General features: G+C 48.8%; 1 protein-coding gene across 2 annotated transcripts in view; it reads left to right on the forward strand.

Moving 5' to 3' along the window:
* Positions 1 to 24,870, forward strand: part of DNMBP (dynamin binding protein) — a 50,757-nt gene that overhangs the window by 18,864 nt on the left and 7,023 nt on the right. The window contains exons 4-8 of one of the 2 annotated variants that reach the window (XM_082224961.1): positions 344 to 2,200; positions 19,900 to 20,093; positions 21,081 to 21,180; positions 23,796 to 23,943; positions 24,383 to 24,400. In XM_082224961.1, coding sequence (XP_082081087.1) covers positions 344 to 2,200; positions 19,900 to 20,093; positions 21,081 to 21,180; positions 23,796 to 23,943; positions 24,383 to 24,400 — 2,317 coding nt within the window. Of the gene's footprint in view, positions 1 to 343; positions 2,201 to 4,614; positions 5,688 to 19,899; positions 20,094 to 21,080; positions 21,181 to 23,795; positions 23,944 to 24,382; positions 24,401 to 24,870 lie in introns of those variants that run through there. The other variant, XM_082224962.1, reaches the window with a different exon arrangement.

Here is a 24,870-nt window from a genome sequence, read left to right on the forward strand (position 1 = left end):
CCTTCTCTCCAAAAGCCCCCTTCCTAGTGTCTTCTTCCCCAGAACTCCGGCTACAACGTTCCAAAGGCTTTTACTGCTGGCAACTTCATGCTCTGTTGGACTTGCCATGCCTGGGGTTGCGCTCTGAGCACCTAGAACAGCAAGAAAGTGCCCAGAATAGTAGCCATGGCCCACCTTTCCTATCCCTGCGATGCCCATTGTTGGCAAGTGTCATCTAGATTGCTGTGAGCCCTTGTGGCTTTGGGGTTACTTATATCGCCTAGTGTTAGACGGGTTCTAAGCAAGGGAGTGCTGTAGGTGACACCTTAGAAATCCCCTGACTTCATATCCTTTATCCCTGCAGGAGACCTAGTGATTCTGGATGGTTCTGCGTCTTCTCCTTGGCCCCAAGGCCGAAGCTGTTTGGGAGCCAGAGGCTTCTTCCCCTCATCATGCGTGCGAGAACTCTGCCTCTCAGCCTTCGGCCCTCGATCGCCTTATGGCACCACCCTGGAGATGCCACCCTATGCCCTGGGCCAGGCCCGGGCGCTGATGAGCCTCTCAGCCCAGCTGGAGGAGGAGCTAGACTTCCGGGAAGGGGATATGATTACCATTGTGGGGATCCCCGAGCCTGGATGGTTTGAAGGAGAGCTTGGGGGTCGCCAAGGTATCTTCCCTGAGGGGTTCGTAGAGCTTTTGGGTCCGCTAAAAGCCAAGGTTGGTCCTGAGGAGCCTGGGACCTCAGAAATCCACAGCGTTAATGGGGTAAAAGGAACATACCCTCAGCCTGAGGAGAAGGCATGGAGTGACGGTGAGGAGTTTCTGGGGCCTTATGGGATCGCTCTCTATCAGTTCCAAGCCCTGGAGTCAGCAGAGCTGGACTTTGAGGTGGGAGACAGGATTCGGATTCTGGAAGTCCTGGAAGATGGTTGGCTGGAGGGGGAGCTTCGAGGGAGACGTGGGATCTTCCCTCACAGGTTTGTGAGGTTGGAGGAGAGTAGTCCTCAATCTAGGGAGAAATGGGAATCCGGGTGTCTGCCAAAGGACATGGACTCTGAGGTGGTCAGCAGCCCCAAAGCAGGTCCTCCTGCCATATGGGAGGAACCTGGACAGAGCCTGGCCTGCACTGAGGAGAATCCTGGCCACCTTGCTGTACGTCATGAAGACCATTTGGACTCTGAGCTCAAAGAGAATGAAATGCTCAGCCGCCCAAATGAAGGCTGCCTGGAATCTTTTCCCTCAGATAGGTCAAGCTCTCCCTCGGTGGACTCTATCCAAGCCGTAAATGGAGTTTCCTTCATACCTCAGCCTGCTCTCCAGCCAAAGGGCCAACTCTGTGGTCAGGTGAGTAATGCAGAGTCCAACCAGAGCTCAAGGACCTCATGGAGCCACTCAGAGGCCTGCAAGTCCTTGGAGTGGGACAGAGAGGCCCACAAGAACATGCGCTGTGAGGACTTGGCTGCTTATGTGGACATCCAGCGGCGGAAGCCCAAATCCCGCTCTTCCAGCTTTAGTGGGACCCATGAGGGCCTGGACACTTGGCCTGTCTGTCGTGGTGCTCGGGCCGAGCGCCCCCAAGGGGTGCTCCATGGGGAGAGCTGTGGAGACCTCGATTCCAAACTGACAGAGCAGCTGGCTCAGTTTGAGCAGAGCCTGGCAGGCCCCATTAGCCATGGCAGCTGCGGCACCCCCCAGCACGATAGCACCTCCCGGCACTTTTCCATCCTGGATTTCAGCTCTGAGAAGGACATCGTACGCGGTTCAGTGCAACACACTCCACCGAGGAGGAAGGTGCTGCGGCCACCGCCTCCCCGGCCTAGCACCCCAGTCTCTGCCTCACTTCATTCGCCTGCAGGCCACAGCCCCAAAACTACACCTCCCTCTCAGACTCTGCCAACCTCTGTGAGGCCGTCCAGGCCAGCACCGCTTCCACCTCCCAGCAGCCAGAGGAGGAGCCCAGCTCCTGCCAAGCTGCAGCCAGGGAGCAAAGAGAGACCAGGCAGCAGCGACGAGCCTAGAGGTGCATCTCCTTGCCTCTTCCTGCTGAATCGTATCCAGGAACTGGAGCGAGAACTGGATGTTTACAGCAAGACCCGTGCGGAGCTCAGCACAATGCTGGAGCAGCCACAGGGTGGGCCTGGGCGAGCGGAGACTTTGGAAAACCTGGAGTTTTGCGACTGCAAAATGTCCAGCCTGCACTTGGAACTGCAAGAGCTGAAAGGTAAGTACAGATCAGTTCTGCATTTATCAGTTCTGACGTGTAGAATGCTATGTAATTCGCTACCAGTAATCAAGTGTATGAGGACATTACCGCTTGGGCTTTGGGGAAGATGCACTTAAAAGAAACCCTTTCTCAAATTCTTTGAGTGAATAAAGGATTGGGCAAATTTGCTTGCGTGTGGATAGTGTCATCATATAGTTTAGCCGCTAGGTGGCACTGGACTTACTGGTACCTGGGTGGAGTCAGGAGCTTTCATTTTGCTGTTTTCTCTTGTTGGAGAGATAGGATAGATTTCTTGCCCAGCTTCCTGGCTGATGTTTCCTCTAAGCCTCCCACAATTGCATGATTATTGTCCCCCAGGTCCCCCCCCCCTTGTTCCTCATGTTCTCTGGGCAGTTCTGTACTTGGGTTCTGCACCTGCACAGACGTCATTTTGGAACTTTCTGCCACTGGACTAGCATTTTGACAGGCAGTTTGCTCCTAAACTCAGTGCATATGCTCAAGGATGTGTAGCTTCCCTCTTCTCACACAGTTCCTGCAGAGGTAGCATAGTAAGAATGGTCTTTCTTCTTGCTTGAGCTAGACAACAAAAAAGAATACACACACACACACACACACATATATATATCTTGACTGTTTTTATTTTATTATTACATTTATACCTCACTTTTCCTCCAAGGAGCTCAAAGTGGCATACGTAGTCCTCCCCCTCCATTTTATCCTTGCAACAATTCTATAAGGTAGGTTAGGCTGAGAGATTGTGACTGGCCCAGTGTCACCCAGTAAGCTTCATGGTCAAGTAGGGACTAGAACCCTGGTCTCCCAGTTCCTAGTCTGACACTCTAACCACAACAACACACTCATTCTCCAAAATACCAGTTTTGTCTTTTGCTTCCCTCCATTACTTGGCCACCCGCCTCAGGGCACCTCTGCCACCTTTTCTCAGGACCTGTACTCCTGCAGGTATCTCCTTTCCACAGGCGTTACTCCACTTGAATGAGTAAACAGCCTCGCTGACAGACACAGCCTGTGTCAGCTGTTCTGAGGTGAAAGGCAAAACATGCCAGCACCATAGGCGGTTTACAGAACAGGGCCACCAAAATCAAAAAGTTTGTCTCAAGGATGCTTCTCTAGGAAGAAGCAGGATGCTGAAGTGGAGTCCTGTGCATTTTCTTGTCCTCACTCTTGTCCTGCTGACAGCATTGCTTTTATTCTCTTTTTGTGGGGAGGGGTCAGAGAGAAGTGGAAAAACAGGATTGAGTTATATGTGAAAAAATGTGCTGAGGATATCATAGTAGTCTTGGTAAAATATGGGCAGGGATCCAAGGGGAGTGGCAGGTAATTGTGTTTCGTGACCCTTGAAATCCCTCCCCAGTTTTCTCCCTCCCTCCCTCCTTTTCTCTAATTAGCAAAAACTGCCAACATGGTTTCAGGTTTTTCTCTGCATTCTTTTGGAATGAAAACTATTGGTTGCTGAGGCTACCAGGTTCCTGCAGAAGCTGTTGAAGTCTGCTGGACTAGCTTTTTTGTCCCTTGAGCTTAATATTTCTCATGCAAATTCCTAGATGCTTGCAGTATATTTCTCAAGTTACCGGGACTGAATCTGTGAAATAGTTTCTTGACTAGGGGCAAATACTTTTGACCTGAAATGTGATCCCTCTTAGAGCCTGGGGCTCTAAAACCATTGGTTTCTCCAGGCTCTCACGGATCAAACAATACAGTCTTGTGATGTATGTGTGGAATCAGAACAGCTTTAAATTGTGTGCGTCTTTGTGCATTCTTGAGCGACCCAGGGTGGCTGTATATACATATATTGATTTTATTTATATACAAGTTGGCTGTATATTTATTGGTTTTATTTATTTAAGGTATCCATGCACCATTTAATCCTTAGCATTTCTAAGTGGTGTCCATAAAAATAAACCATACAGAAAATAAAGCAGTAAAACACAGAGCACTACCTTTAAAAACCAAGGATGGCTTTGTTTCTCCCACAAGCAGATCAGAGATAGCCCAGGAGGGTCCAGCCTATAGTTCCCCAGTGCCGTGCATATCCCCCTTTTCCTTTGCCCCAGGGAAGCACTCCTGGGGTGTGGCCACTTAAGCCACAGTCTTTCTGTTTCCCTGTGTTAAGGAGCCCTAAGAGGGAGGGAGGGAGGGAGAGAGAGGTCACTGGCTGCTGCCTTCAGCGTTGGAAAGCAGAGAAGCCGGTTTGGGCAGGGAACTTGTCCAATCCACAGCTCTCATCTGTGGGACTCTGGTTATTCATTACTTGCCAGCAGGTGGGTGAGGCTGTCTGGACTTGCTGCCTATTGGGTACGAAGGTTATGCTGCTTCTCTGTCGCTGGTGTTTAGTCAGCAGAGTCCCAGGGTGAGGTGTGGGGAGAGGTGGGGGGGGGTAGATGTCGCCAAGAAGCTGAACCCTGGCGAAGGGGGTGGGGGCACGCCAAGAGGAACATGTGCACCTACCCCGAGGCAAGGAGCCTCTGGTTCCCCAGCTGGGAGTATGAGGACTACAATTCCACCGCCAGGAAAGGAGATGGTGCCAGAGGAACTGGCCAGAACGGTGATTGTGACTGGGACAACAAGCGCAGGAGCGGAGAACTGTATGGCACCACCAGGCCAGTGGGCAGAGCCTGTGGTCACTTCAGGAAGGGGGAGATCTGGTACAGAGACCACGAAATGGCCAGAGTCTGCAGGGACTGTGGGGAGGAAGGTGGACAATATACCGACCGGAGGAGGAGAACCAGGAACAAGCTGTACAAGGAGCACGAGGCAGTAGGCAATGGTCACCTAGAAGAAGCTGGCTACTACACAGACAGTGAGAAAGCCACCCGAGCAGCCTGCAGGAAGCCCTATAGCTGGTATCAAGATGGCTTTTACGTGGACGCTGGCATCAAAGCCTTGAGGAATGTGGATGCTTGGGGTGCAAACAACTGGAGACAAAGTGGCAGCGACGATGACTATGGGAAGGGAGATGGTTGGTGCACAGCTGACCAACGCTTGGATGCGGACTTTAAGAAGGCAGGTGACAGGTACGTGGAGCACAGCAGAACACATCGGAAATGTCAAGAGGAAGAGGAGGAGGAGGAGAGGCGGCATGTGCTGCATGGAGACCTCCTTCACGATGCCCAGAATTATGGGAGGACATTTGAGAACACCACTGTGGATTGTAGAAACATCTCTGCCGGTCCAAAAGACCAAGTGTCCTGGCCGTTAGGATGCGAGCTCAGCAGTGTGGGGTTGGCACCTGCCTGTGAAATGGCCAAGCCACGTAATGTGGTGGACGAGGACTCTGGCGCAGCGGAAACTGTGACTGGCCAGTCTGGAGCACCGGGACTGCAGGTGTGGAGAGGTGTATGTCCAAGGACACGCACAGGGCGGTCAGACTGGAGCCTGGACTGGGAGGGTGAAGCCTGGCAGCGGAACAGCTTGTACCGGCGCACGGCTCCCAGCGCCTTGAGGCACCACGTCAAAGAAAAGCAAGGTAGGTTGGACAGGGAAAGGTGTGGTGGTGATAAGGCTACCTGTGCTTGGCTTTCCACACCTTTTCCGGTCAGCCAGCCCCATGTGAACAGCAGGGCTTTGGATCACAGCCAGCTGCCTTGTATGGTATCAGGCCATTGGTCCACACTGACCAGCAGTGGCTCTCCAGGGTTGCAGGGAGGGATCTTGCCCATCCCTACCTGGAGATGTCGAGGATTGAACCTGAGATCTTCTGCAGGTGTCCTGCCATTGAGCTACAGCCCTTCCCTACAGCAGCACTTGCAAAGAAAACACCTGTTATGTCAATCATCTGGGATATTATGAAGGTTAATTGTTGTTTTCTCAGTGTGTGCTAATTGACAGCCTTCTCCTTAGGCTCTCCTTTGTGGCTGTGCCTTGTTTTTCCCCTCTTGGGCTGGGCATTTGCCAGTCAAGTCCCTTATGCCAGGAATGTTTGTGCCGTTTTGTTAGGTTTGCAATGCGCTGTTGCCCTGCCAGGGGCTCCCTGCCCAGGTGTGAGCCTGGCTTCCTAGATGCTCAGGTTTCAAGCACAGGGTTCGATCCTAGGCAGCTCTTTGAAACCAGCCTTTGCAGCTCTGTTATGCTGTTATGTGGTGCAAGAGTTACTGCAAAGCTTGTAAGCTGCTCCTACTAGGGCAAGTGCAAACATGGCCGCACAGCACTGAGAAACCAAGGGGCGGATTGTGCACTTTCCTTGAATTTTGTGGAGTGACACTCGTGTGCAATTCCAGGAAAGTGCAGAATATGTCCGAGTGGGACACTTGCTGCAAGAGGTCTTGCTTTAGTGTCCCTTGGTTTCTCAGTGCTGTGGTTGCCATGTTTGCACTTGCCCTAGTAGGAGTGGCTTACAGGCTTTGCAGTAACTCTTGCATATTTGGGCTAGCCATTTCTGGAGCATGGAAAGCTGCCTTCTGCTGAATCAGACCATTGGGTCCATCCAGCTCAGTATTCTCTACTGACCAGCTGCAGCTCTGTAAGATTTCAGGCATGGATCTCTCCCAGCCTTAGATGGAGATGTTGTGGACTGAGCCTGGGACTTCCTCCATGCACAAGAGATACTCTACCCCTGAACTACAGCCCTTCCTCATTTTGGTGTGGTTAGTTTGTGTTCCTTATGAAAGGTGACTGAATTGCAGTGGGGCACATTTTCTGTCGGGTTCTACTCTGCATCTCAAGCTAGCAGCATCTTTACAGCTTCTGTGGAAGTTGCCTCAGGTCAAGCAAGGTTATTGTTTTTTCCTGTGTTCAAAAGCAGCAGGAACCACCCAGTTGTGTTCTTCAGCAATTATGCTGAAATGTGGGGTGTATGTGGAGTGTTGTTGCTATTATAGCACCATCAGCGTGCATAGTGCTTAACTTTAGCAAAAGGGAGGTTCTTTCCCTCTGGGTTTGCACATCCGTCGCCCTCCCCAGCAGACTCCTTTTGGCCTTTAGAGTAGCAAGACAAAACTTGGCACAGTGGGAAACTGGTGGCGCAGACTTGTTGACTGCTGCTGCTGCTGCTGCTGCTGCTGCTAGTGGGAGCCTCTGCTGCTCAGTGTTCCTGCAGCATTGTCATCAGCTGGACCCTGGGCTAGAAAAGGGAAAGCAGAATTACCGGTAGTTGTCATCAGGCAATTGATAATCTGTACTAATAAACAAGAAATCTGAGCTAAGATATCCCAAATTCAGCTGAAATCCCAGATTTAAAAAACTGAATTTTGCATGCAACTGTATACATATTAAGCAACTTTACTTATTGGGGCTCATTTATAATGCTTCTGCTAGTCGGTGGGGAGTGCTAAATAGCTACAGATAAAAAGTTTGTTTTTACCTGGACCTTTAACCTTGCCTTTGCAGGACTTTAGATGTCTGTGGCCTCTTCCAGTGGGTGGGATGTGTTTGTTAGTACTATTTTGCAGAAAGCTTTGAGACAACGACAACAACAACAACAACTTCTGAAAATGAAGGACATAGAAGTCCCAGTCACTGACTACTTAAAGTTTTACTTGATGCTCCTTCCCTCTGTTCAGGCACAGGAAAATTTATTTTTAGCAGCCTTAATGTCTAGAAAATGCCTTTCCAAAAAACCTAACTTTAAAGGATGGTGGAAGTAATCAGGGTGTTAAATTTGGTGGCCAAACCAAATTCTGTACTTTGCAGAATAAGCACAGACCTTGCTATCCTGGAGAATCTCTAGGGAGTAAAGCCGGTGGCTGTAGCAGGGAAGAGGGGGCTGCAGATGGAGTCCGGTGGCTGGTGCTGAGCTCAGCAGATAAGGAACCCACAGTAAACAGCGTGGAGATTCTGTGTATGGTTGGTGGATGCAATAATATGTGGCATTTGTTTGATATGCTGCAGACGCTGTAGAGTAGACCTGTCATATGCACCTTTGGTCCGGGCAGGGCTGGGTACCACTTAACCACATGAACTTTGACTCCTGACATCCTTCAGAAAACAGACACACTTACAAGAGAGTCTGCAATACACTAATTAGAGCAGTGCAAATAAGGATGCCGGAAAACTTAAGTCCCTAAGCCAAGCTTAAGGAACTTTTGGCCCTCCAGATGTTGCTGAACTTCAACTCCCATCAGGTCCAACTAGCATGGCCAATGACCAGGGATGATGAGAACTGCAGTTCAGTGACATCTGGAGGGTCAAAGGTTTCCCACACTTGTCAAATATCTCTTTTCCCCCATCCATTGAACCCTCCCACTGAACAAATATGTAGAAAACAAGACTGCTGAATGTCTGGTGCCCAGGCTTGATTAATGCTGTATGTAAACATGTGGGTTGGATACACTTTGGGGAGCCATAGCTGACTACAGCTTCCTGGTATGTATTTAGCCTCCAAATGTTATGTGTGCTCACTGAGAGAAACACAGTGGATAAGTGACATAAGTGGCTATTTACATGGCGAGTCTGTCTGTCTTGCTGATTAAGTTACATTTGTATAATGCACCTTTCCCTGCTGATCTGAGCAATTGAGGAGAGCTGGTCATGTTACAAAGACCTAATCAGGCTGCAGGGATCCTAGTTTAGGTGCCATAGATGATGGTGCTTGGTTGTGAGAACCCAAAGAGTACACTCAAATGCACATCATTTGGACAGTGTGAAGCTTACTCAATACATTTTGTTCAATCTTGTACAATCTTCTCTCCAGGATTAAGCTCAGTTGCTGCAAGAGCTGGGTGGGCATTTTGCTAATTAGCTGGAACTTATGACCTCACAAGCCCACCTTCCCGTAATTCCCTTCCTGGAGCAGCTTTTCAGCTTTTAAAAAATGGGGAGGCTGGTGAGAGTTACAAGGGAAATGTAGTTTTAATTGCATAAATATACAAAAGATGCTTTAGCAAAAATAAAGGCAAATAGCCTCACTGGAAACACAGGAGGAAGAGATGCAAGTAAGGAGGTCTCAGGGTGTCATTTCTTCTGCATTTTGAAACAAACAAATTCTGACTTGCACTTCCATAGGTAGATAATACAATTCTTCTGTTTTATTGCATTTCTCAAAATTCCATGATGCAGTCCTCTGATTCTGGATAAAATACATAGTGAAGCATGCATTTTAAGGTGGAATGTGTACTAAAATACCTATTTTGTGAGGGGAATGCATTCAGAAATAATGCACATTTTTGTGTGTAAAAATCATCATCATCATCACAGATTGACATGGAAATGGGACAGACTTGTGAAAAAATATGTGCTACAGACACAGACAAGAAATAGATGCATCCCTCATTTGGTACCATGCCAATGACTGAATCAGTGTTCGAGTTGCTGATATGTCTGCCTATCAATTGCTTTATGAATGCAGGAGGGACGCCAGCCTGGCTCAGTGGGAGAAAAATCCATGCTAAGTCTGTTTTTTGTTTGTTTGTTTCTTAAAAGTTTGTGTATGCCTTTAAAAAAGCCAGGAGGAAAGGGCTTGTGTCCTGTCTTGCTTAGAAAGAAATTCTTCAAAAGGGAATTGGTGGTCTTGCCTGTCAGCAGCCCATCTTCTCCATCTCTGTCTCTGCTTTGATGGATCAGTTATATTCAGAAAGTAGTCAGAAAACTAGCTTCAGGCTGCATGATGACCTCAGCCCTGGCTTCAGGCTACAAAAAGGCAGAGGCCAGCCTCCTTGCCAAGATTTGCCATGTCATGCATTTTGTTGAGGGCTCACATACATATGCTGCATGCTTGAGGTATCAGAACCATGGCAGGATGCACAGAGTGCAAGGGCTACACTAGCAGAACTGAACTTTCCCCATCTCTCATCTCCCCTGCAGCGCACCCCCCCCCCAACTCAGCTCTGGAAGGTTGAGGGGCACTGGAGAAAAATTGGAGGGCACATGGGGGGGGGAGGAGAGAAAATGTAGCTGCTGCTGCTGCTGCTGCACCAGTGCTGGCTCTGCTCTATATACAGCCCTCTAGGCTTCATGCTAGGCATATCCCATTGTGAGGAGCACTGCATATCTAGCTAGCCTTCCCTTTGGCTTTTCCCTGCCATGCCACCGATTTTCTTTAAGCAAGCAGCTTGGTATCTGCAGCCTGAAGTACAGTTCTCGCCCTTCCGATGTTTGCAAAGTGTTTAGGCACTTCTTAGTCATCCGTTGCTGGAGGAAAAATGCAGAAATTGTGATTGGTTCTCCCCGTGAGCAAATGGGTGCAGCCCTTATCGGTCCTTGCTAGACTAGCTAGTGGAAGTTGGCGGTTTTAATCTTTTCTCAACTAAAGTTTAATCCTTCCTTAGCTGTCTGTCCATCTGGCTCCGCATTGTTTATATTTTTCTGTAACACTTCACTAGTCCAGCCTGGCTACAAAAGGCCCAAAGAGGTTAATGAATATAATGCTTAAGTATAATGCTAAGTTCTCTCACTTCCTGAAACAAATCAGAAATCCAGAGGCAAGGTTACAGGGTTTAGTTTTCTTTGGAGGCTTATTCTGTCTGTGATCTCTTTATATACTAATATACAAGCACAGGTTTTGTAAACAGAGAAGCAGGCTCCTCAAAACAGGCTGCCCAACTACTAATCCCGCATCAGGCTCCAAGAACAAATGTGTGGACCCCTGCAGCTTTCACAGTAGTTTCCCATCCAGCTGAACTCCAGCTTTAACTGACTTTGTCTTTCCCATATTCAGACATTGCTTCTCCCACTCTCAGAAGGGTCTCCCCTTCCCAAGTCTGAGGAGAGAGCTTCCAGTCGACAAGGAACATTCTTTTGTTGAAAGTCCCTGACTATCCATTAGGTTCAGGGGTAGTGAACCTGTGACCCTCCAAATGTTGTTCAACAACAACTATTATTCCTACCTATTGGGTCTGATGAGAGTCTAATAACATCTGGAGGTCCATGTGTTCCCTAGCCCTGTTTTAGCTGTCTGGTGATAGACCTGTTCACAGTAATCAAGGCAACCAAACTCATAAACATAATGGTGCAGGAAGTGCTCAGGGCTTTGGTTAGTGCTCAGTGTTTAATGTCAGTCGAAGCCAGCTGAGAATGTGGACATAGCCTATGAATAAGTTGGGGTGATTCACCCAGATGTTGAAAAACATAGGGGACAATATCAAACCTTGTTGTCATGATACACCATGAAGCATATCAGCAATCTACCAGTTATGCCACCTGGAACTTTTTCCTTGTTTTTTTAATGATTCAACTCTCCATGACATGAATAACTCAGTGAGTTTCAGAGTTGCCGTAAGGTGATTGTGTTGTGTCATTTAGGTCCATGAGTTTTTGGATGAAACTGGTTATCTAGAGCAAGCGTGGGCAACCTGTGACCCCCGGCTTAATTTCATGTAAGTGGCAAGAAGAGTGGGTAATGGGGAAAAGGAGTGGCAGAGAGAGAGAATGAACAGGTGCCCCACCCACCTTTGGTTGTGCCCCTACACACTACCAGTTAAAGCCCCTGACAGATGTCACCTGAGGGAATGCAGCCCATTGACAGGGAAGAGGCTTCCCATCTCCGATGGCTTCCAGTTGACCCATGCAGGGCCTTTTGGTGGTCATTCCCCTTTTGTGGAACCCCCTCCCTAATGCATTTCAAACATTGCAAAACAGTTAAAAACACCCAAAACATTTTGAATATCTGGAAACATTTAAAACCAATAAAGTGCAGTTACTGATTTCAAGGTTACTAATGTTTGCCACTCAGAGCTCCTTGGGGAGGAAGGGCAAGATACAAATGTAATAAATAACTAAGTCCACGTTTGGTCCTGAAATCTCCTTGGTCATTTTGGTGGATCTTCTAGGCTTAGAAATAGACAGAGGGAATAAGACTGTTGATTCCTCTCCATCTCTCAGCTGCTTTCAGAGACCACTTACATTGGACTTTGGGGTTGTTTTTAATTATCTGGCTCATGGGCTGTCTGACAAGATTGGGAACTGGAGGCATACTTTGCTGTGGTTCTGTTTCTACTTATCAGGCAGGTCCCAGATGATAGTGTTGAGTGACTGCTGCTCTGCCCAGCGGTACTTATTTTGAGAATTCCAGCCTTTGTGTCCCTCTTGGCTTTGAACATCTACATGAAGCTGCTGGGAGGAGTCGTCAGGAGATTTGGAGTGAACCTGAGGCCTTCCAGGTGTGGCTGAACTTCCCATAATCCCCAGTGGTTCGCCATGCTGACTGAGGCTGGGTGTTTGAGGGCAGTGACATCAGGAGGTGAACTTCCTTCCTGAATGTGGATGGTGAGGACTGTCTGACTTGGTGCAGGGAAGAAGAGGGAGTGGGTGACAGAACAGAATATTCTGGAAAGGGGTGTGCCTGGCTGTTTGGAACCCTGGGGCATTTTGGAGAGCCTTCTTTCGTTCCAGGTCCCACATATGCTCTCATGAATTTATTACCCCAGTATCTGAGGCAGGAGGCTCTTGAGTCACAGACCAGGGTGCCAGCTTCAGCTATTTATCAATTGTCTAGTTCTTCTACATGCCTCCCACTGTAATCTCCTGATGCTGTTTTTGTTTTTTGCTTTCTCTTCTATTTTGCTCCACTGCTGCAAGGCAACAAAGCAGCGAAGTCTGAAACAGAAACTTGCTTTCATTTGGAAATGGCGGCAGCTTGTGTGTCACACCAATGGAATGTCCTCTGTCCTCTGGGTCATGGTTTCCATGTGCTGGCCAGATGCCCTGGGAATTACTTTCTGCAGAGGCAGCAGCGGTTACTGTGCTGGGCTGCCACGTTGTTTCTGGGTATTTACGCACCACACAGCCTCATTGCGCATTCCAGCAGCGGCCACACCTTCTTGGCCTGGATTTCGCAAACAATGCACCTGCTATTGGATGCTTGAAAAAAGGAGGGAGGTGAGTGAGAAGAGGGTGGGCAGGGCAGTCAGTCAGTGGCTGAGGCAGCAACAACAGGGGGCTGCTCCTGCTTGGGCCTCTGAGGAGCCCTGTTTGTGCTCCCCACCCCCAAAGGCAACATGTTCTTGTCTGGGCCAGGAGACTCCATCAGCTTTTTGTTTAGCCAGTGAAATCTTTCCTAGGTTCTTCCGGTAAAAGGGATCTGCTTTGTTTTCTGCTGCCTTGTTTTCTGGCAAGATACCTGTGCCATCAAGGAAATATATTGTGCAATGATGAGCAAAACTGCATCTGTTTATTAAGCATGCATCCTGATTTGCAAGGAGACTAGACGATGTTGGCTCTCCATTCTGATTTATTCACAGGGAGGTTAGATGATGTTGTATCAAGCAACATCCACGCTTGTCCATGCTTTCCAGCTCATGTTTCTGTCACTTTGCTTATCGCAAGTCTGCTCTTCGGGGGAAGGGGTTTTGTTGCACAGTATGTGATTGAATCCTGTCCAAAAATAGTGATAGCTCAGAAGCACCCTGTCATACAGCCATCAAAGGCACCAGTCAGCCAGATGAAAGGCAACTTGGAGGTGTGCTCTCCCTCTTGAACATGTGAAATATCTTGGGGCTTGGAAGGAGAAATCCTGCAGTTCTATGTGTGGCATTGACACACATGCACCCAGGTTATTGCTAGGCACTTATAGTGTAAGGCATAGGCCCGTAACACAAATTTGTACACATTTATATGTACAGTAAAATTAAGGAAGTGAGTGGCTGGAGTCTCACCATTACTGTCCTCTGCTACACACCCCAGCTACTCTATAAGTAAGTTTTTAAGAGGGGAGAGGACAGGAGAGATGCAGCCTGCTGTAAAATACCTGGGGTTTGGGCTCCCTGAGCCAGCCACTAACCCTGGAAAGTTCAGTTGATTAGAGTGTTGTGCTGATAATGCCAAGATTGCAGGTTCGATCCCCATAAGGAACAGCTGCATATTGCTGCATTGCAGGCAGTCGGACTAGAATGGTCCTCAAGATCCCTTCCAACTCTACAATTCTATGATTCTATGTCAATGTCCCTGGGCCCTTTTGAGGAGAGGATTGTGGCTCTTCCTCCACAGCTACTGAAAATCTTCCTGAGGACCTTTTGGTGCACAGAGTTATTTTGCCTATCTGCCTCCTACGAGCGCCCAGATGTAGAGAACAGGTTTAGCTATTGCTGGAGAGCTAGCACTGATCTTATCATGCAGATAGTAACTGTACCAGAGAAGCATGATGGAGGGGCTGCAACTCTGGATGGAATTTAGTGCCTCCCAGGCGAAGAGCCCAGATATCACAAGGCCTCTGGGACTACAGAACCAAAGAGCAGCCCGCTCTGGTCCCATCTATCAGCCCAAGGGCTGCTGGGTTGTGTGAGCTTGGGAGCACATGTGTATTATTGCAACCTGTTGTAAGCCACCTTGAGAACTGTTTTATTGAAAGGCAGGGTGCAAATCTTCAGACTTAGTATCTCGACCCCTTATTTTGAAGCTACGGAAACAGGCCCAGGAGTGGTGGGATATGCAAGGTTTGGTGCAGGTAAGCGAGTTTCTGAGCAAGTGAGGAGCAGTCCATGGATGAACAATGCGCTTGTGTAAAGCACACTGTAGCACTGTGATGCCTCAGTGCCTTGCGAATTCTGCCCTTTTGGGATGGCCTTCTTCCAGCCCTTTGTCATACTATTGTGGAATGACGCATTAGCATTTTGGGCTGCCTCACTATGCACAGCAGGCTTGTGGCTGAAAGGGCATGCATGTTTGTTCCTCTGCCAAGAACAGTGTTTGTCACACAGGCAGTGGGAGTGGGACTTAAAATGCATGCTGATCAGCTTCCAGCCCAGGGAGAACAACAGCCCAGCCAGTGACACAGAGATGGGCTCAGCTCATCAAAATTCAGCTCACGCTAACAGAATTGTGAGATGTGGCACCCAGATCAGGGAGGGGGACGTCAACCCTGTTCATTGTGCCAGCTGATAGTGTGCCCACTGGGGTTGGCTTTATTTGTTTACCTCCTGTAAACTGTTGAGAATAAATGCATGTTGTTTTTTAAGACCAGTTTAAACGCAGAGGCAATGGAACATCTTTATCTCATATGGACAAGCAAAAGTACACCGTCTCTTTGAATTCAGGGAGGGCGATATATCGCTGTTGAGAAGTGCCTGTTCTGCAGGTGGGGGGGGGGGTCAACATATATGCGTACATGGAAGGAGTTAATTGGAGGGAAGAGGGAAAGCTTGTTCTGTTTGATAAAGTTTTCTTCAGCAGCCACAGAGGGAAATGCATGCCTTCCGTTGGCATCCCTGCTTACTACTGTATTGTGAATTGCTTGTTTGCCTAACCAAACATTGCACAAGTGCCTCTCTCTCTCTCTGCGCGGTGGTTGGAGCTGATGGGTCACAAAGGAATGCTGCGGGGAGAGGAAGAGTCTGCTGGATGTTTTCCCTTTAAAAAAAGAGCAAATGCCTGGGAAATGCCAGGCCTGGGGGTTGCTGGGCCCCAGGAATCAGCCTGTGAACCTGAGCCAGGGGGCCGGCCGGAGTCAAGACAACAGCAGGTGAGATAGAAAACCAGGAGCCGGCTCTGCCCTGCCCGAACTTCCACGAGCTGCGCCAGACTGGATGGGCACCTGTTTTAGTCGCCTCTTCCCAGTTCCGATTCGATTCGCCCTGGGAAGAGGGCTGCTATTGTCGCCTCCCGGGCAGGCAGCCACGCCCTCGTTGTGCCCCAGATTTGGCCGTGATTGCATGGAAGGGCAAAGACGGCAGTGGGTCACGAAGACGCAGGTATGGGCGGCGCTGTTTTCCTCCTGCTGCTGCTGCTGCCGCCAATTTCCCGGCCGCCTCCTCCTACCGCTCTCCTTTTTTAGCTTTCCCTTGCGGTCCCAGGGGTGCTGAGCTGTGCAAGGACCTGCCTGGCACCTGGTCCCTTTTCTCCTGCGTCCTCCCCTTTCCCTCGGCGCAACAGCTCAGCTGCCTAGCAGGCTGGCCTCCTCGCTCTGACCGCAGCAGACTTTGCGCCAAGAACCAGCCGGGGGGACTTTACGAGCGCAATCCGGAGCGGGGTAGCCAGACTGGGGAGGCGCCTTTGCAAAAAAGGAGGGAGGCTCCTCCTCCACTCCGGATTCCCAGAGCCGGGGTTTGGCTCTGCTCGACCCCGGGTGGCCGCTCCTTCCCTTAAGACCATTGAGATGCTAATACCCCGAGGGCCGGGGGCCGGGGGCTGGGCTGGCTGGGGTCAGCTTCGTCCGCCTACCCTGCCGGTTGCGTACGTGATGGGCCCCCATCTGGAGCCGCAGCAGCAGCAGCAGTAGCAGGTGGGGCCGGGGAATGACTTCTGAGCTCGGCTTGGTGAGGAATTTGTGGAGGGACTGGCGGGCAGGGGTCGGAGATGGGTTAACTTTTGAGGGTCCCCCTCTCGATCCCTCCCCAGCTGCTGCTCTTATCCTGCGCGGTGCTGGATCGGAACCGATCCTCTTTCTCCCGCACCTGCTTGGACGGCTCTTACCCTGAGCCACGCCCCCTCTTCTCCCCTCTCTCCTGCCGCCGCGGGGAGAGAAGTCGCAGCCTTCGCCCCACGGACGCGGCGTGGAATGCTGCCCCTCGAGTTCGCCGCGAGTCCGCAGCCGGCGGCAAGAGCTTGAGCTCTTGCACGGTTTTCACTCTGCATAACTCCCCCCTCTTGTTTCCTGATCGACGCCTATCGCCTTCCCGAGCGCTTTGTGTCCCTGCCAAAGTGGGCTCTAGCTGTCGAAAGTTCACCCGGCAGTGCTTTTGTGTACAGAACTCCCGTTGCTGTTGTTGTTCTACTGCTACTACGGACTTCATTGCTATTGTGGAATGAAAGGATTGCTCCAATTCCTCCTTAACTTGCGCTTTTCCTAACCCTTCCCCATCGCGTGGTTCTAAGAGTGGCTAGTAGCTCCCCCTCCCCTTCCAGTGGACGTGTGGACCTTTGTTTAAAAATCTGGCAAGGCACGCCAAGTGATTTGGGGGCTGGGGATGTCTTCTGGCTTAGCAGATGGTTGCAAAAAAAAAGGATAGGATCTCGCGTTGCCCATTCTCTCAAGTCTCCTAGACAACAGTGGTGTGTCGAGTCTTGCAGTAGTAAACACAATTTTAGTTTTACTGGATCAAACCGAAGACCCTGCCAGCTCCATTTCCTGTCCCCCAGCAGGGCAAATAATGAGCCAGTTGCTTCAAGGAGCTTTGTATGCCTTCCGCTTGTGCTTTTACAGTAGGATGCTGTGCTTGTCTGTTCAGAGGTAAGCCCCCTGGAGTTCCCTGGGACTCACAGGTGAGTGTGTATAGAACGGCAGTCTTAAAGTACCTGATTCCAGTCCATGGGCATGTGAAAGAATCAGGAACATTCTTTCCCCTAATAAATCATGACCCCTATAGCAGGGGTCAGCAACCTTTTTCAGCCATGGGCCGGTCCACCATCCCTCAGACCTTGTGGGGGGTCGGGCTATATTTGGGGGGGGGGAATGAATTGCTATGCCCCACAAATAACCCAGAGATGCATTTGAAATAAAAGGACACGTTCTACTCATGTAAAAACACACTGATTCCGTCAGGCCGGATTGAGAAGGTAGTTGGGCCACATCCGGCCCCCGGGCCTTAGTTTGCCTACCCCTGCCCTATAGCTTAAAGTGACAGGTGAACAACTCTGCCTGTGAATATGTGGCGAGCATTTGCTCTAATTATTATAGCTCTCAATGTTTTGAATTTTTTGTTAGCTTGCTTGGATCCTTTACAAATTCAGTTTTGTCTGTTGCTACTGTTGGTGATTGTGCCTTCTGGTGGCAGACAGTTCCATAGGTCAGCTGCGTCTGAGAGATACCATGTACTAATTTAATTTATAACTGGTGTATTGTATCATTCTAGAGTGATATGAAGAAATGAATAAGCTCCTTAGTGTATTTTCTTTTTCCAGTCTTCCTATGCCAATGCAGTGCTTAAGTGGAAAGGCTTAAAATGAACTTTGTATTCTTCAGAATGAAACCTTATTCTCTTACAGTGCAATCGTATACATGTGTACTCAAAAGTAAGTCCTACTGAGTTCACTGAGGCATATATATTGCAAGCTAAGTGGGTATAAGATTGCAGCCTTAATCCTCCTTTTTGAGCCTGAGGGTTCAAACTTATGTGTGCTTCGTTGAGAGCAATGCCTGTTGAACTTTGTGTACCTCGCCTCTGAATCAAAGGATTGGGTTGTGAGGAGTTCTGATCTTTTTCTCACACCTTTTTTTGTATGACATACATTGCAAACTCCTGCCTATTGCTCTTATAATAGTTTGTTTACAACTGATGTAGCATGGGGTGACTGAAATGTTGTATGAGGGCGGAGCATGTATTGTTTTTAAAACCTTTTTCAAATTACCTCAAATGTTGGGAACAAAATAAGCTCTCTCTCACATACGTATATATGTATGTGTGTTAATAGGTACTGTATTTTTCGCTCTATAAGACACATTTTTTCCCTCCTAAAAAGTAAGGGGAAATGTGTGTGCATCTTATGGAGCGAATGCAGGCTGCGCAGCAATCCCAGAAGCCAGAATAATGAGAGGGATCGCTGCACAGCACTCCCTCTTGCTGTTCTAGCTTCTGGCTTAGCCCCTCAGTCCCTTCCCCCACATCCCGGAAAAGCTCCCAAGAGCTGCGCTCCTTTTAAAGAGCCGTGCGGAGCATGTGTGCGGCTCTTGGGGGCTTTTCTCCAAGGAGGGAGAAGGGCAGCCCGTCAGTGAAAGGGAGCACTGAGCAGAGCCTGGGATGCATACAGGCTCTGCTCAGCGCTCCCTTTAAATAATTCCCCCCCCCTTGCATTCCCCCTCTAAAAACTAGGTGCGTCTTATGGAGCGAAGACGCAGCGAAAAATACGATATACACATACAGACAGACACAGACACACACCATGTCAGTCCATTGGCCCATCAATCTGGCAACAGCTTTGTCGGGCTTCAGATGGGATCTTTCTCACCCTACTTGGAAATGCTACAGATTTAACCTGGACCTATTGCATGTGAAGTCTGTGGTCTGCCACTGAACCACAACCCCTCCCTCAGATGTTTTACTTGCCTTGTGGTGGCTGCAGTGCATTGGATTGAAAAAAAAAATCTTAGCTGAGCAGCCCACAATTGTTGCACAATCTTCTTAAGTAATACAATTAACCCAGTCAGAAATATGTAGGGCATAAAAGCATGCATTAAAAAAATGTGTTGGTTAGGCAGCCTCTCTTCTGACTGGCTCCATCATGACATACCTCTATTGGAAGACTTGTACCTTCCACAGATATCGTGTCCCTGACTTGTGGGATGTGTGGCCATGCAGCTGTGGTCATTCAACTTGATAACCTCTTTGTCTCACCTAGAGTGTAGCCAATGTGGTATAGTGGTTAGAGTGTTGGACCAGGACCTTGGGAGACTGGGTGACTTTGGGCCAGTCGTTGCCTCTCAGTCTAACCTACACCAGAGGCTTGTTGTGTTACTAAATGAGGAGGGAGAGGACCACCTACGCCACCTTGAGCTCCTTGGAGAAAGAGGTGGGATATAATTGCAATAAATCCGTAACTAGCACAAAGGCAAGGGGGCAAGTTATTTCCCTTTCCCCTCTCAATTATGTGCCACAGCCAGTTAGTCATCACTGACGGAAAACCCTGTCCTCAGAAGGTGGGAGACTTGCCGGAAACGTGGGTTTTGTTGCTCGTGTGTTTCTGGCGCTTTCCTCCTACCCTGAAGCCAGCAGTGAGGAGGCTGTCCAGAACTAAAAGCCTCTTTCATCCACTAGGAAGCCGGCTGATAGTCATCTGTAGGCTGGATTTGGCCCATGGACTTCCAGCTTGCCGCTGCTGCTTTATAAGGAGCTGTTGGCTCGGATGCTCTGTCCTGATCCCATTTGCTTCTCTTTCAGAAATGACTCTGCTCTCCTCCCAGCCGGCATCACTGGAGTCTGCGGCCACTGCAGCCACCACTCCTAACCCAGAGCAAAGGATGTTGGAGAAGAGGGCAAAGGTCATTGAAGAGCTGCTGCAGACAGAGCAGGATTACATCCGGGACCTTGAGATGTCTGTGCAGATGGTCCTGGTGCCGCTGCAGGAGGCACAGGTGGGAGTGGCCAGTTTGTGGCAGCCAATGGTGGGCTTTCAGTTGACTTTTTTTTTTGCCAGGGATGGCGTGTGACTTAGCAATATTTGGAGCCATTGGATATGGAAGGTTGGGCTTAACCAGAGATATCTGCCTTTAATTCTAACCATACTGTTTCTCAGCCTAACCTACCTCGAAGGGTTGTGAGGAGGAAAGGGGGTGCTATATGCACCCTGGACTCCTTGGAGGATAAAAATGAGATAACAGAATATTGTGTGAAATGGTGGTGCTGATGGGTGATATGGGTGATATTCCCTGGAAGGTGTGGTGGGTGCACAGAACAACTGTTTAGGATAGAGGATCTATGACCTTAATGAATTGTATTAATCATTTTGATGAATGGTGTTGTTTTATATTTTCTGATATTTTGAATTACTATAACTTCAGTGATTCGTTTTAACCATGTTGATAAATTTGTTGCTGTTTGCTTTATTTTATGTTACTTTGTTTAATAGTACAGTGATTGTAAGGTTTATTGTTTTTTTATTTATTGTTTTGCTATTGTGATTCTTGTGAGCCACTTTGAGCTCAGCATTTGTTTTTGCAAAAAGCGGAATAGAAATATTAAATCAAAATCAAACCTGTGGCTCTCCAGATACTTCTGTCATCCCTGACCATTAGCCCTGCTGGCTGGAACTGATGGGAGTTGGACTCTGGAGAGCCACAGGTTCCCCATTTAGGTGACGCTTAGGAGCTGGAAGGGCCTCTTTCAAGCCTGCGGGTGCTCATGCTGGCAGTGCTGATGTCAGTGGGATGTCACTGGGCATCAAGACCTGGAGAACTCTGGTGTTCTCCCACAATGTTTTGTATCTTCAGAGAGAAGGAAAACTGCCAAGGACTAGCTCATTCGTGTGAGCAGGGTGTGTCCTTGGGAGCAGCCTATCTGTAAATAAGAGTCCTCTGTGACAACAATTTCCTTTTGCTTCAACACACTCCCTTGCTTCCTAGGTGCCACAGGTAGACTGTGAGGGGCTGTTTGGGAACATCCACGGTGTCATTGCCTTCTCTAAGCAGTTGCTGAGCACCCTGAAAGCTGCAGATGCTGTTGGTAGGTGCTTCGCCCAACACTTTGGGGCATCTCTGACCCTAGGAATAAGAGTGGAGCAAAGGATGCTGGTTAAAGTGGTCATAGACAAAGGCAACAGTTCAAGTGGTCTATTCCAACAAATCCAATGCCTGGGCCTGACTTCCCTTTGTTTCCTTAATCTATAACCAGGCCTCTTCTTTTGAGGTCTCCTAGCTTCAGCAGGGCTGGGATAGAGTCACTGTTCCTTTGCCAGTCTACAGCTTGATCTGTATGGAGTCTGGCATATCAAAAGTCCATTAAAATCAGAGGTTAAGCATGCCTCACTCTGCACAGTACAGCCCAAGGCAGGCGTTGCACTTTTTCTCTGCTTGCAAACAAGAGTAACTCCAGATGGCTTGAACAAGTGAATCAAGGAAAGGCTTTTTAATGGGTCACCAGTCAATAGGACATGAGGAATCATTCCTTCCTGCTTTGGGGGCTCTAAGTATGGCAGTTGCTTAGCCTTCAGCCTGTTCTTAGTTTCTCATTTCATGGTGTCCAGGATGGAAGAGGAGAAAGCAATTTGCTGGTGGGTGTAAGCAAAACCCACCCTCATACTCACGAGCCACATACATTTGTTTATTTTTATTGATGACCCAATAAAACAGTTCTCTGAGCAGCTCGCAAAGATAAAATGATGTAATACCATATTAAAGATCACAGCGCAACTGCAGTGTAAACATTTCCAGCAGAAAGCAACATAAAACCCAAATATGCAGTAAGTGAGATAAAAAGTCCGATTTTAAAATCTCTTTTTTAAAAAACCTGGGAGAATAAGATCTTCATCTGGTGTTGAATAAATTGTAAAGAAGGTGCTACTCACCTCACTTTACCTGCCTGGGCCACGTGAAACAGGGCCACTAAGGTTTGGGCAGATACCGTATTTTTCGCTCTATAACACGCACCTGACCATAACACGCACATCGTTTTTAGAGGAGGAAAACAAGGGAAAAAATATTCTGAATGAAACAGTGGACGTATCATTTTTGTGCTTCATGCTGTGGCCACAGACATGTGATCTGATGGTGAATTTGGGGTGACCCAATGCAAAAATCCTGAGAATCCCTGTGGATCCATGCTTTGTAACCACGTTTTTGCACCATTGCAGCCCCAGGCAACAGTGGGTGCGTGATTTTTTTTGGGGGGGGGCAGGCTGTAGCCATGGACATGCTATGTGCTCTGATGGTGAATTTTGGCTGACCCAATGCAAAGATCCTGAGGATCCATGTGGACCCATACTTTTTAACCACGTTTTTGCACCATTGCAGCCCCAGGCAACAGTGGGTGCGTGATTTTTTTTTGGGGGGGGGACAGGCTGTAGTCATGGACATGCTATGTGCTCTGATGGGGAATTTTGGCTGACCCAATGCAAAGATCCTGAGGATCCATGTGGATCCATGCTTTGTAACCATGTTTTTGCACCATTGCAGCCCCAGGCAACAGTGGGTGCGTGATTTTTTTTTGGGGGGGGACAGGCTGTAGCCATGGACATGCTATGTGCTCTGATGGTGAATTTTGGCTGACCCAATGCAAAGATCCTGAGGATCCATGTGGATCCATGCTTTGTAACCACGTTTTTGCACCATTGCAGCCCCAGGCAACAGTGGGTGCGTGATTTTTTTTTGGGGGGGCAGGCTGTAGCCATGGACATGCTGTGTGCTCTGATGGTGAATTTGGGGTGACCCAATGCAAAGATCCTGAGGATCCATGTGGATCCATGCTTTGTAACCACATTTTAAGTGGGGAGGGAAGGAAAAACACAGAAGGCTAAGAATGCAGGAGAGGGCTATAACGTGAGGAAAGGAAGGCAAAAGTTTCCCCCCACCCACCCACACAAGCCAGCCAGCGTGTGCTCTCTCTCTCTCTCTCTCCCTCTTTAAATGGAAGAAAGCATATTTGAATGCTGTGTGTCTCCAAAAACAAAAAGCAGGAAGTCAAATCAGAATTTTAAGCCGAACCTGTAATCTCTCTTCCCTTCACAAACATTGTTCCTCCGGAGCAGGGAGAGGATAGAAGGACGGACGCTCTGCTTTCCTCTCTTCTTGCCTGGAGGGGAGGGGCTTCCCCTGCTCTTTGTTCCGTTTGAGCAAACACAGTAACAAAACAGAGAGGGCGGGCAGTAAGACCCTGAGGCAGAATGCAGGAAAGCTGCCACTTCCTCTCTTCAGGCTTCCCTTCTCCCTGAAGCGCGGTTTGATTTTTGTCTCATTTTTCGGCTCCAGGGACCACACATTCGCTCCATAACACGCACAGACATTTCCCCTTCCTTTTTAGGAGAAAAAATCTGCGTGTTATAGAGCGAAAAATACGGTAGATATCAGAGGAGGCAGATCTTTGGGGTATCCTGATCCCAAGCCCTTGAGGGCCTTATACATAAGAGTATCTCTCAATATCAGTATAGCCATGGGTATGTAAAAAGGCAGAGAGATGTGCTGTTGAGTGCCCATGTGTAAGTGTTGGGTGACACGCTGTCTGCTCCCCCACTCTTCTGGATTTGCTGCAGTGTGGGAAGGGAATATTGTTACTGGCTGGCCATTAAGAGCCATTTCCATCAGGAAGAGAGCTGCTGAGTGACATGTACCTTTTCTCCCCCGAAGGGCCAACATTCCTGGCATTTCGGGCTGAGCTGGAGGATGTGTACAAAGTCTACTGCCAGAACCACGACGAGGCCATTGCCCTTCTGGAGGCCTATGAGAAAGATGAGCGGGTCCAGAAGCATCTCCTGGAGTCCCTGGAGAGCCTCAGGTGAGAGGGCAGCTGCCCAGGCTCTCTTCTCACAATCCCACCCAACTGCTGTACTCTTGACACAGAGGGATAATTTGGCCCTGATCCCCTCTCCTTCCCAGCTAGAGCAGAAGAACCTGCTTGTTTGTCACTGGACTCCACTGGTTTGTGCTGGGAACAGAATTTCAGATGCTGCCCAACCACTGAACATTTCCTCCAGACATGACCCTCAACCAAAGTAGCGCAGAAGTCTGGAAGCTGTGGCCCTCCAGATGATATTGGTCTCCCAATTCCCAGCATGGTTCATGGTCAGGGATGTAGTCCAGCAATATCCTCAGCTTCCCATTCCCTCCAGGCTAGGAGTTTCCTAGCTTGAGTGCATCTAAGGCTGTTGCTTAGAAGGTGGAGATGGCAGCAACCGTTTTAATGCTTTTTCTTATTTTGTTTTTTTTCCTGTCAGGAGTCTGTACACTGAATGGTAAGTGACCTTTTTATACCATCAGTCTGTTTCTTGCTGTTCCCCAGTTACGTTCTGTGCCTGATTTCTCTTTGCTGTCCATACCTACCCACAAAAAATGTACAGTATGAGTAAAGGTTTGGGTCAATCATTCAAATCTTTCTTACGGTCATACACCAGAATACAAGGGTTTGAGTATTTGTGCATCTCTGCCTGAGGCAGGAGCAAGGAAGATGTCTGGGAATGGGGTTCTTACAGGAGTGGGAAGAGAGGGCTGTAAGAGATTATAAGGGGTACAGACTGCTGTGACCATCTTGGCCTGCTCAGGATGGGGAAGGAACTGAGTGAGATGTGAGGCAGGAATACTACTGGGCTGGCTGGCTTTTAGGGAACAACTAGTCAACCATCCAGGTATTGTGAGTTCAGCTAGAAGAGGATGAAGAAGTGAGTGAGTTTGGGACGAATGAGATGAGCTGGTTTTATGTTGTCCA

This window comes from Podarcis vaucheri (genome assembly GCF_965113315.1).
Source record: "Podarcis vaucheri genome assembly, chromosome: 5".
Lineage (NCBI taxonomy): Eukaryota > Metazoa > Chordata > Lepidosauria > Squamata > Lacertidae > Podarcis > Podarcis vaucheri.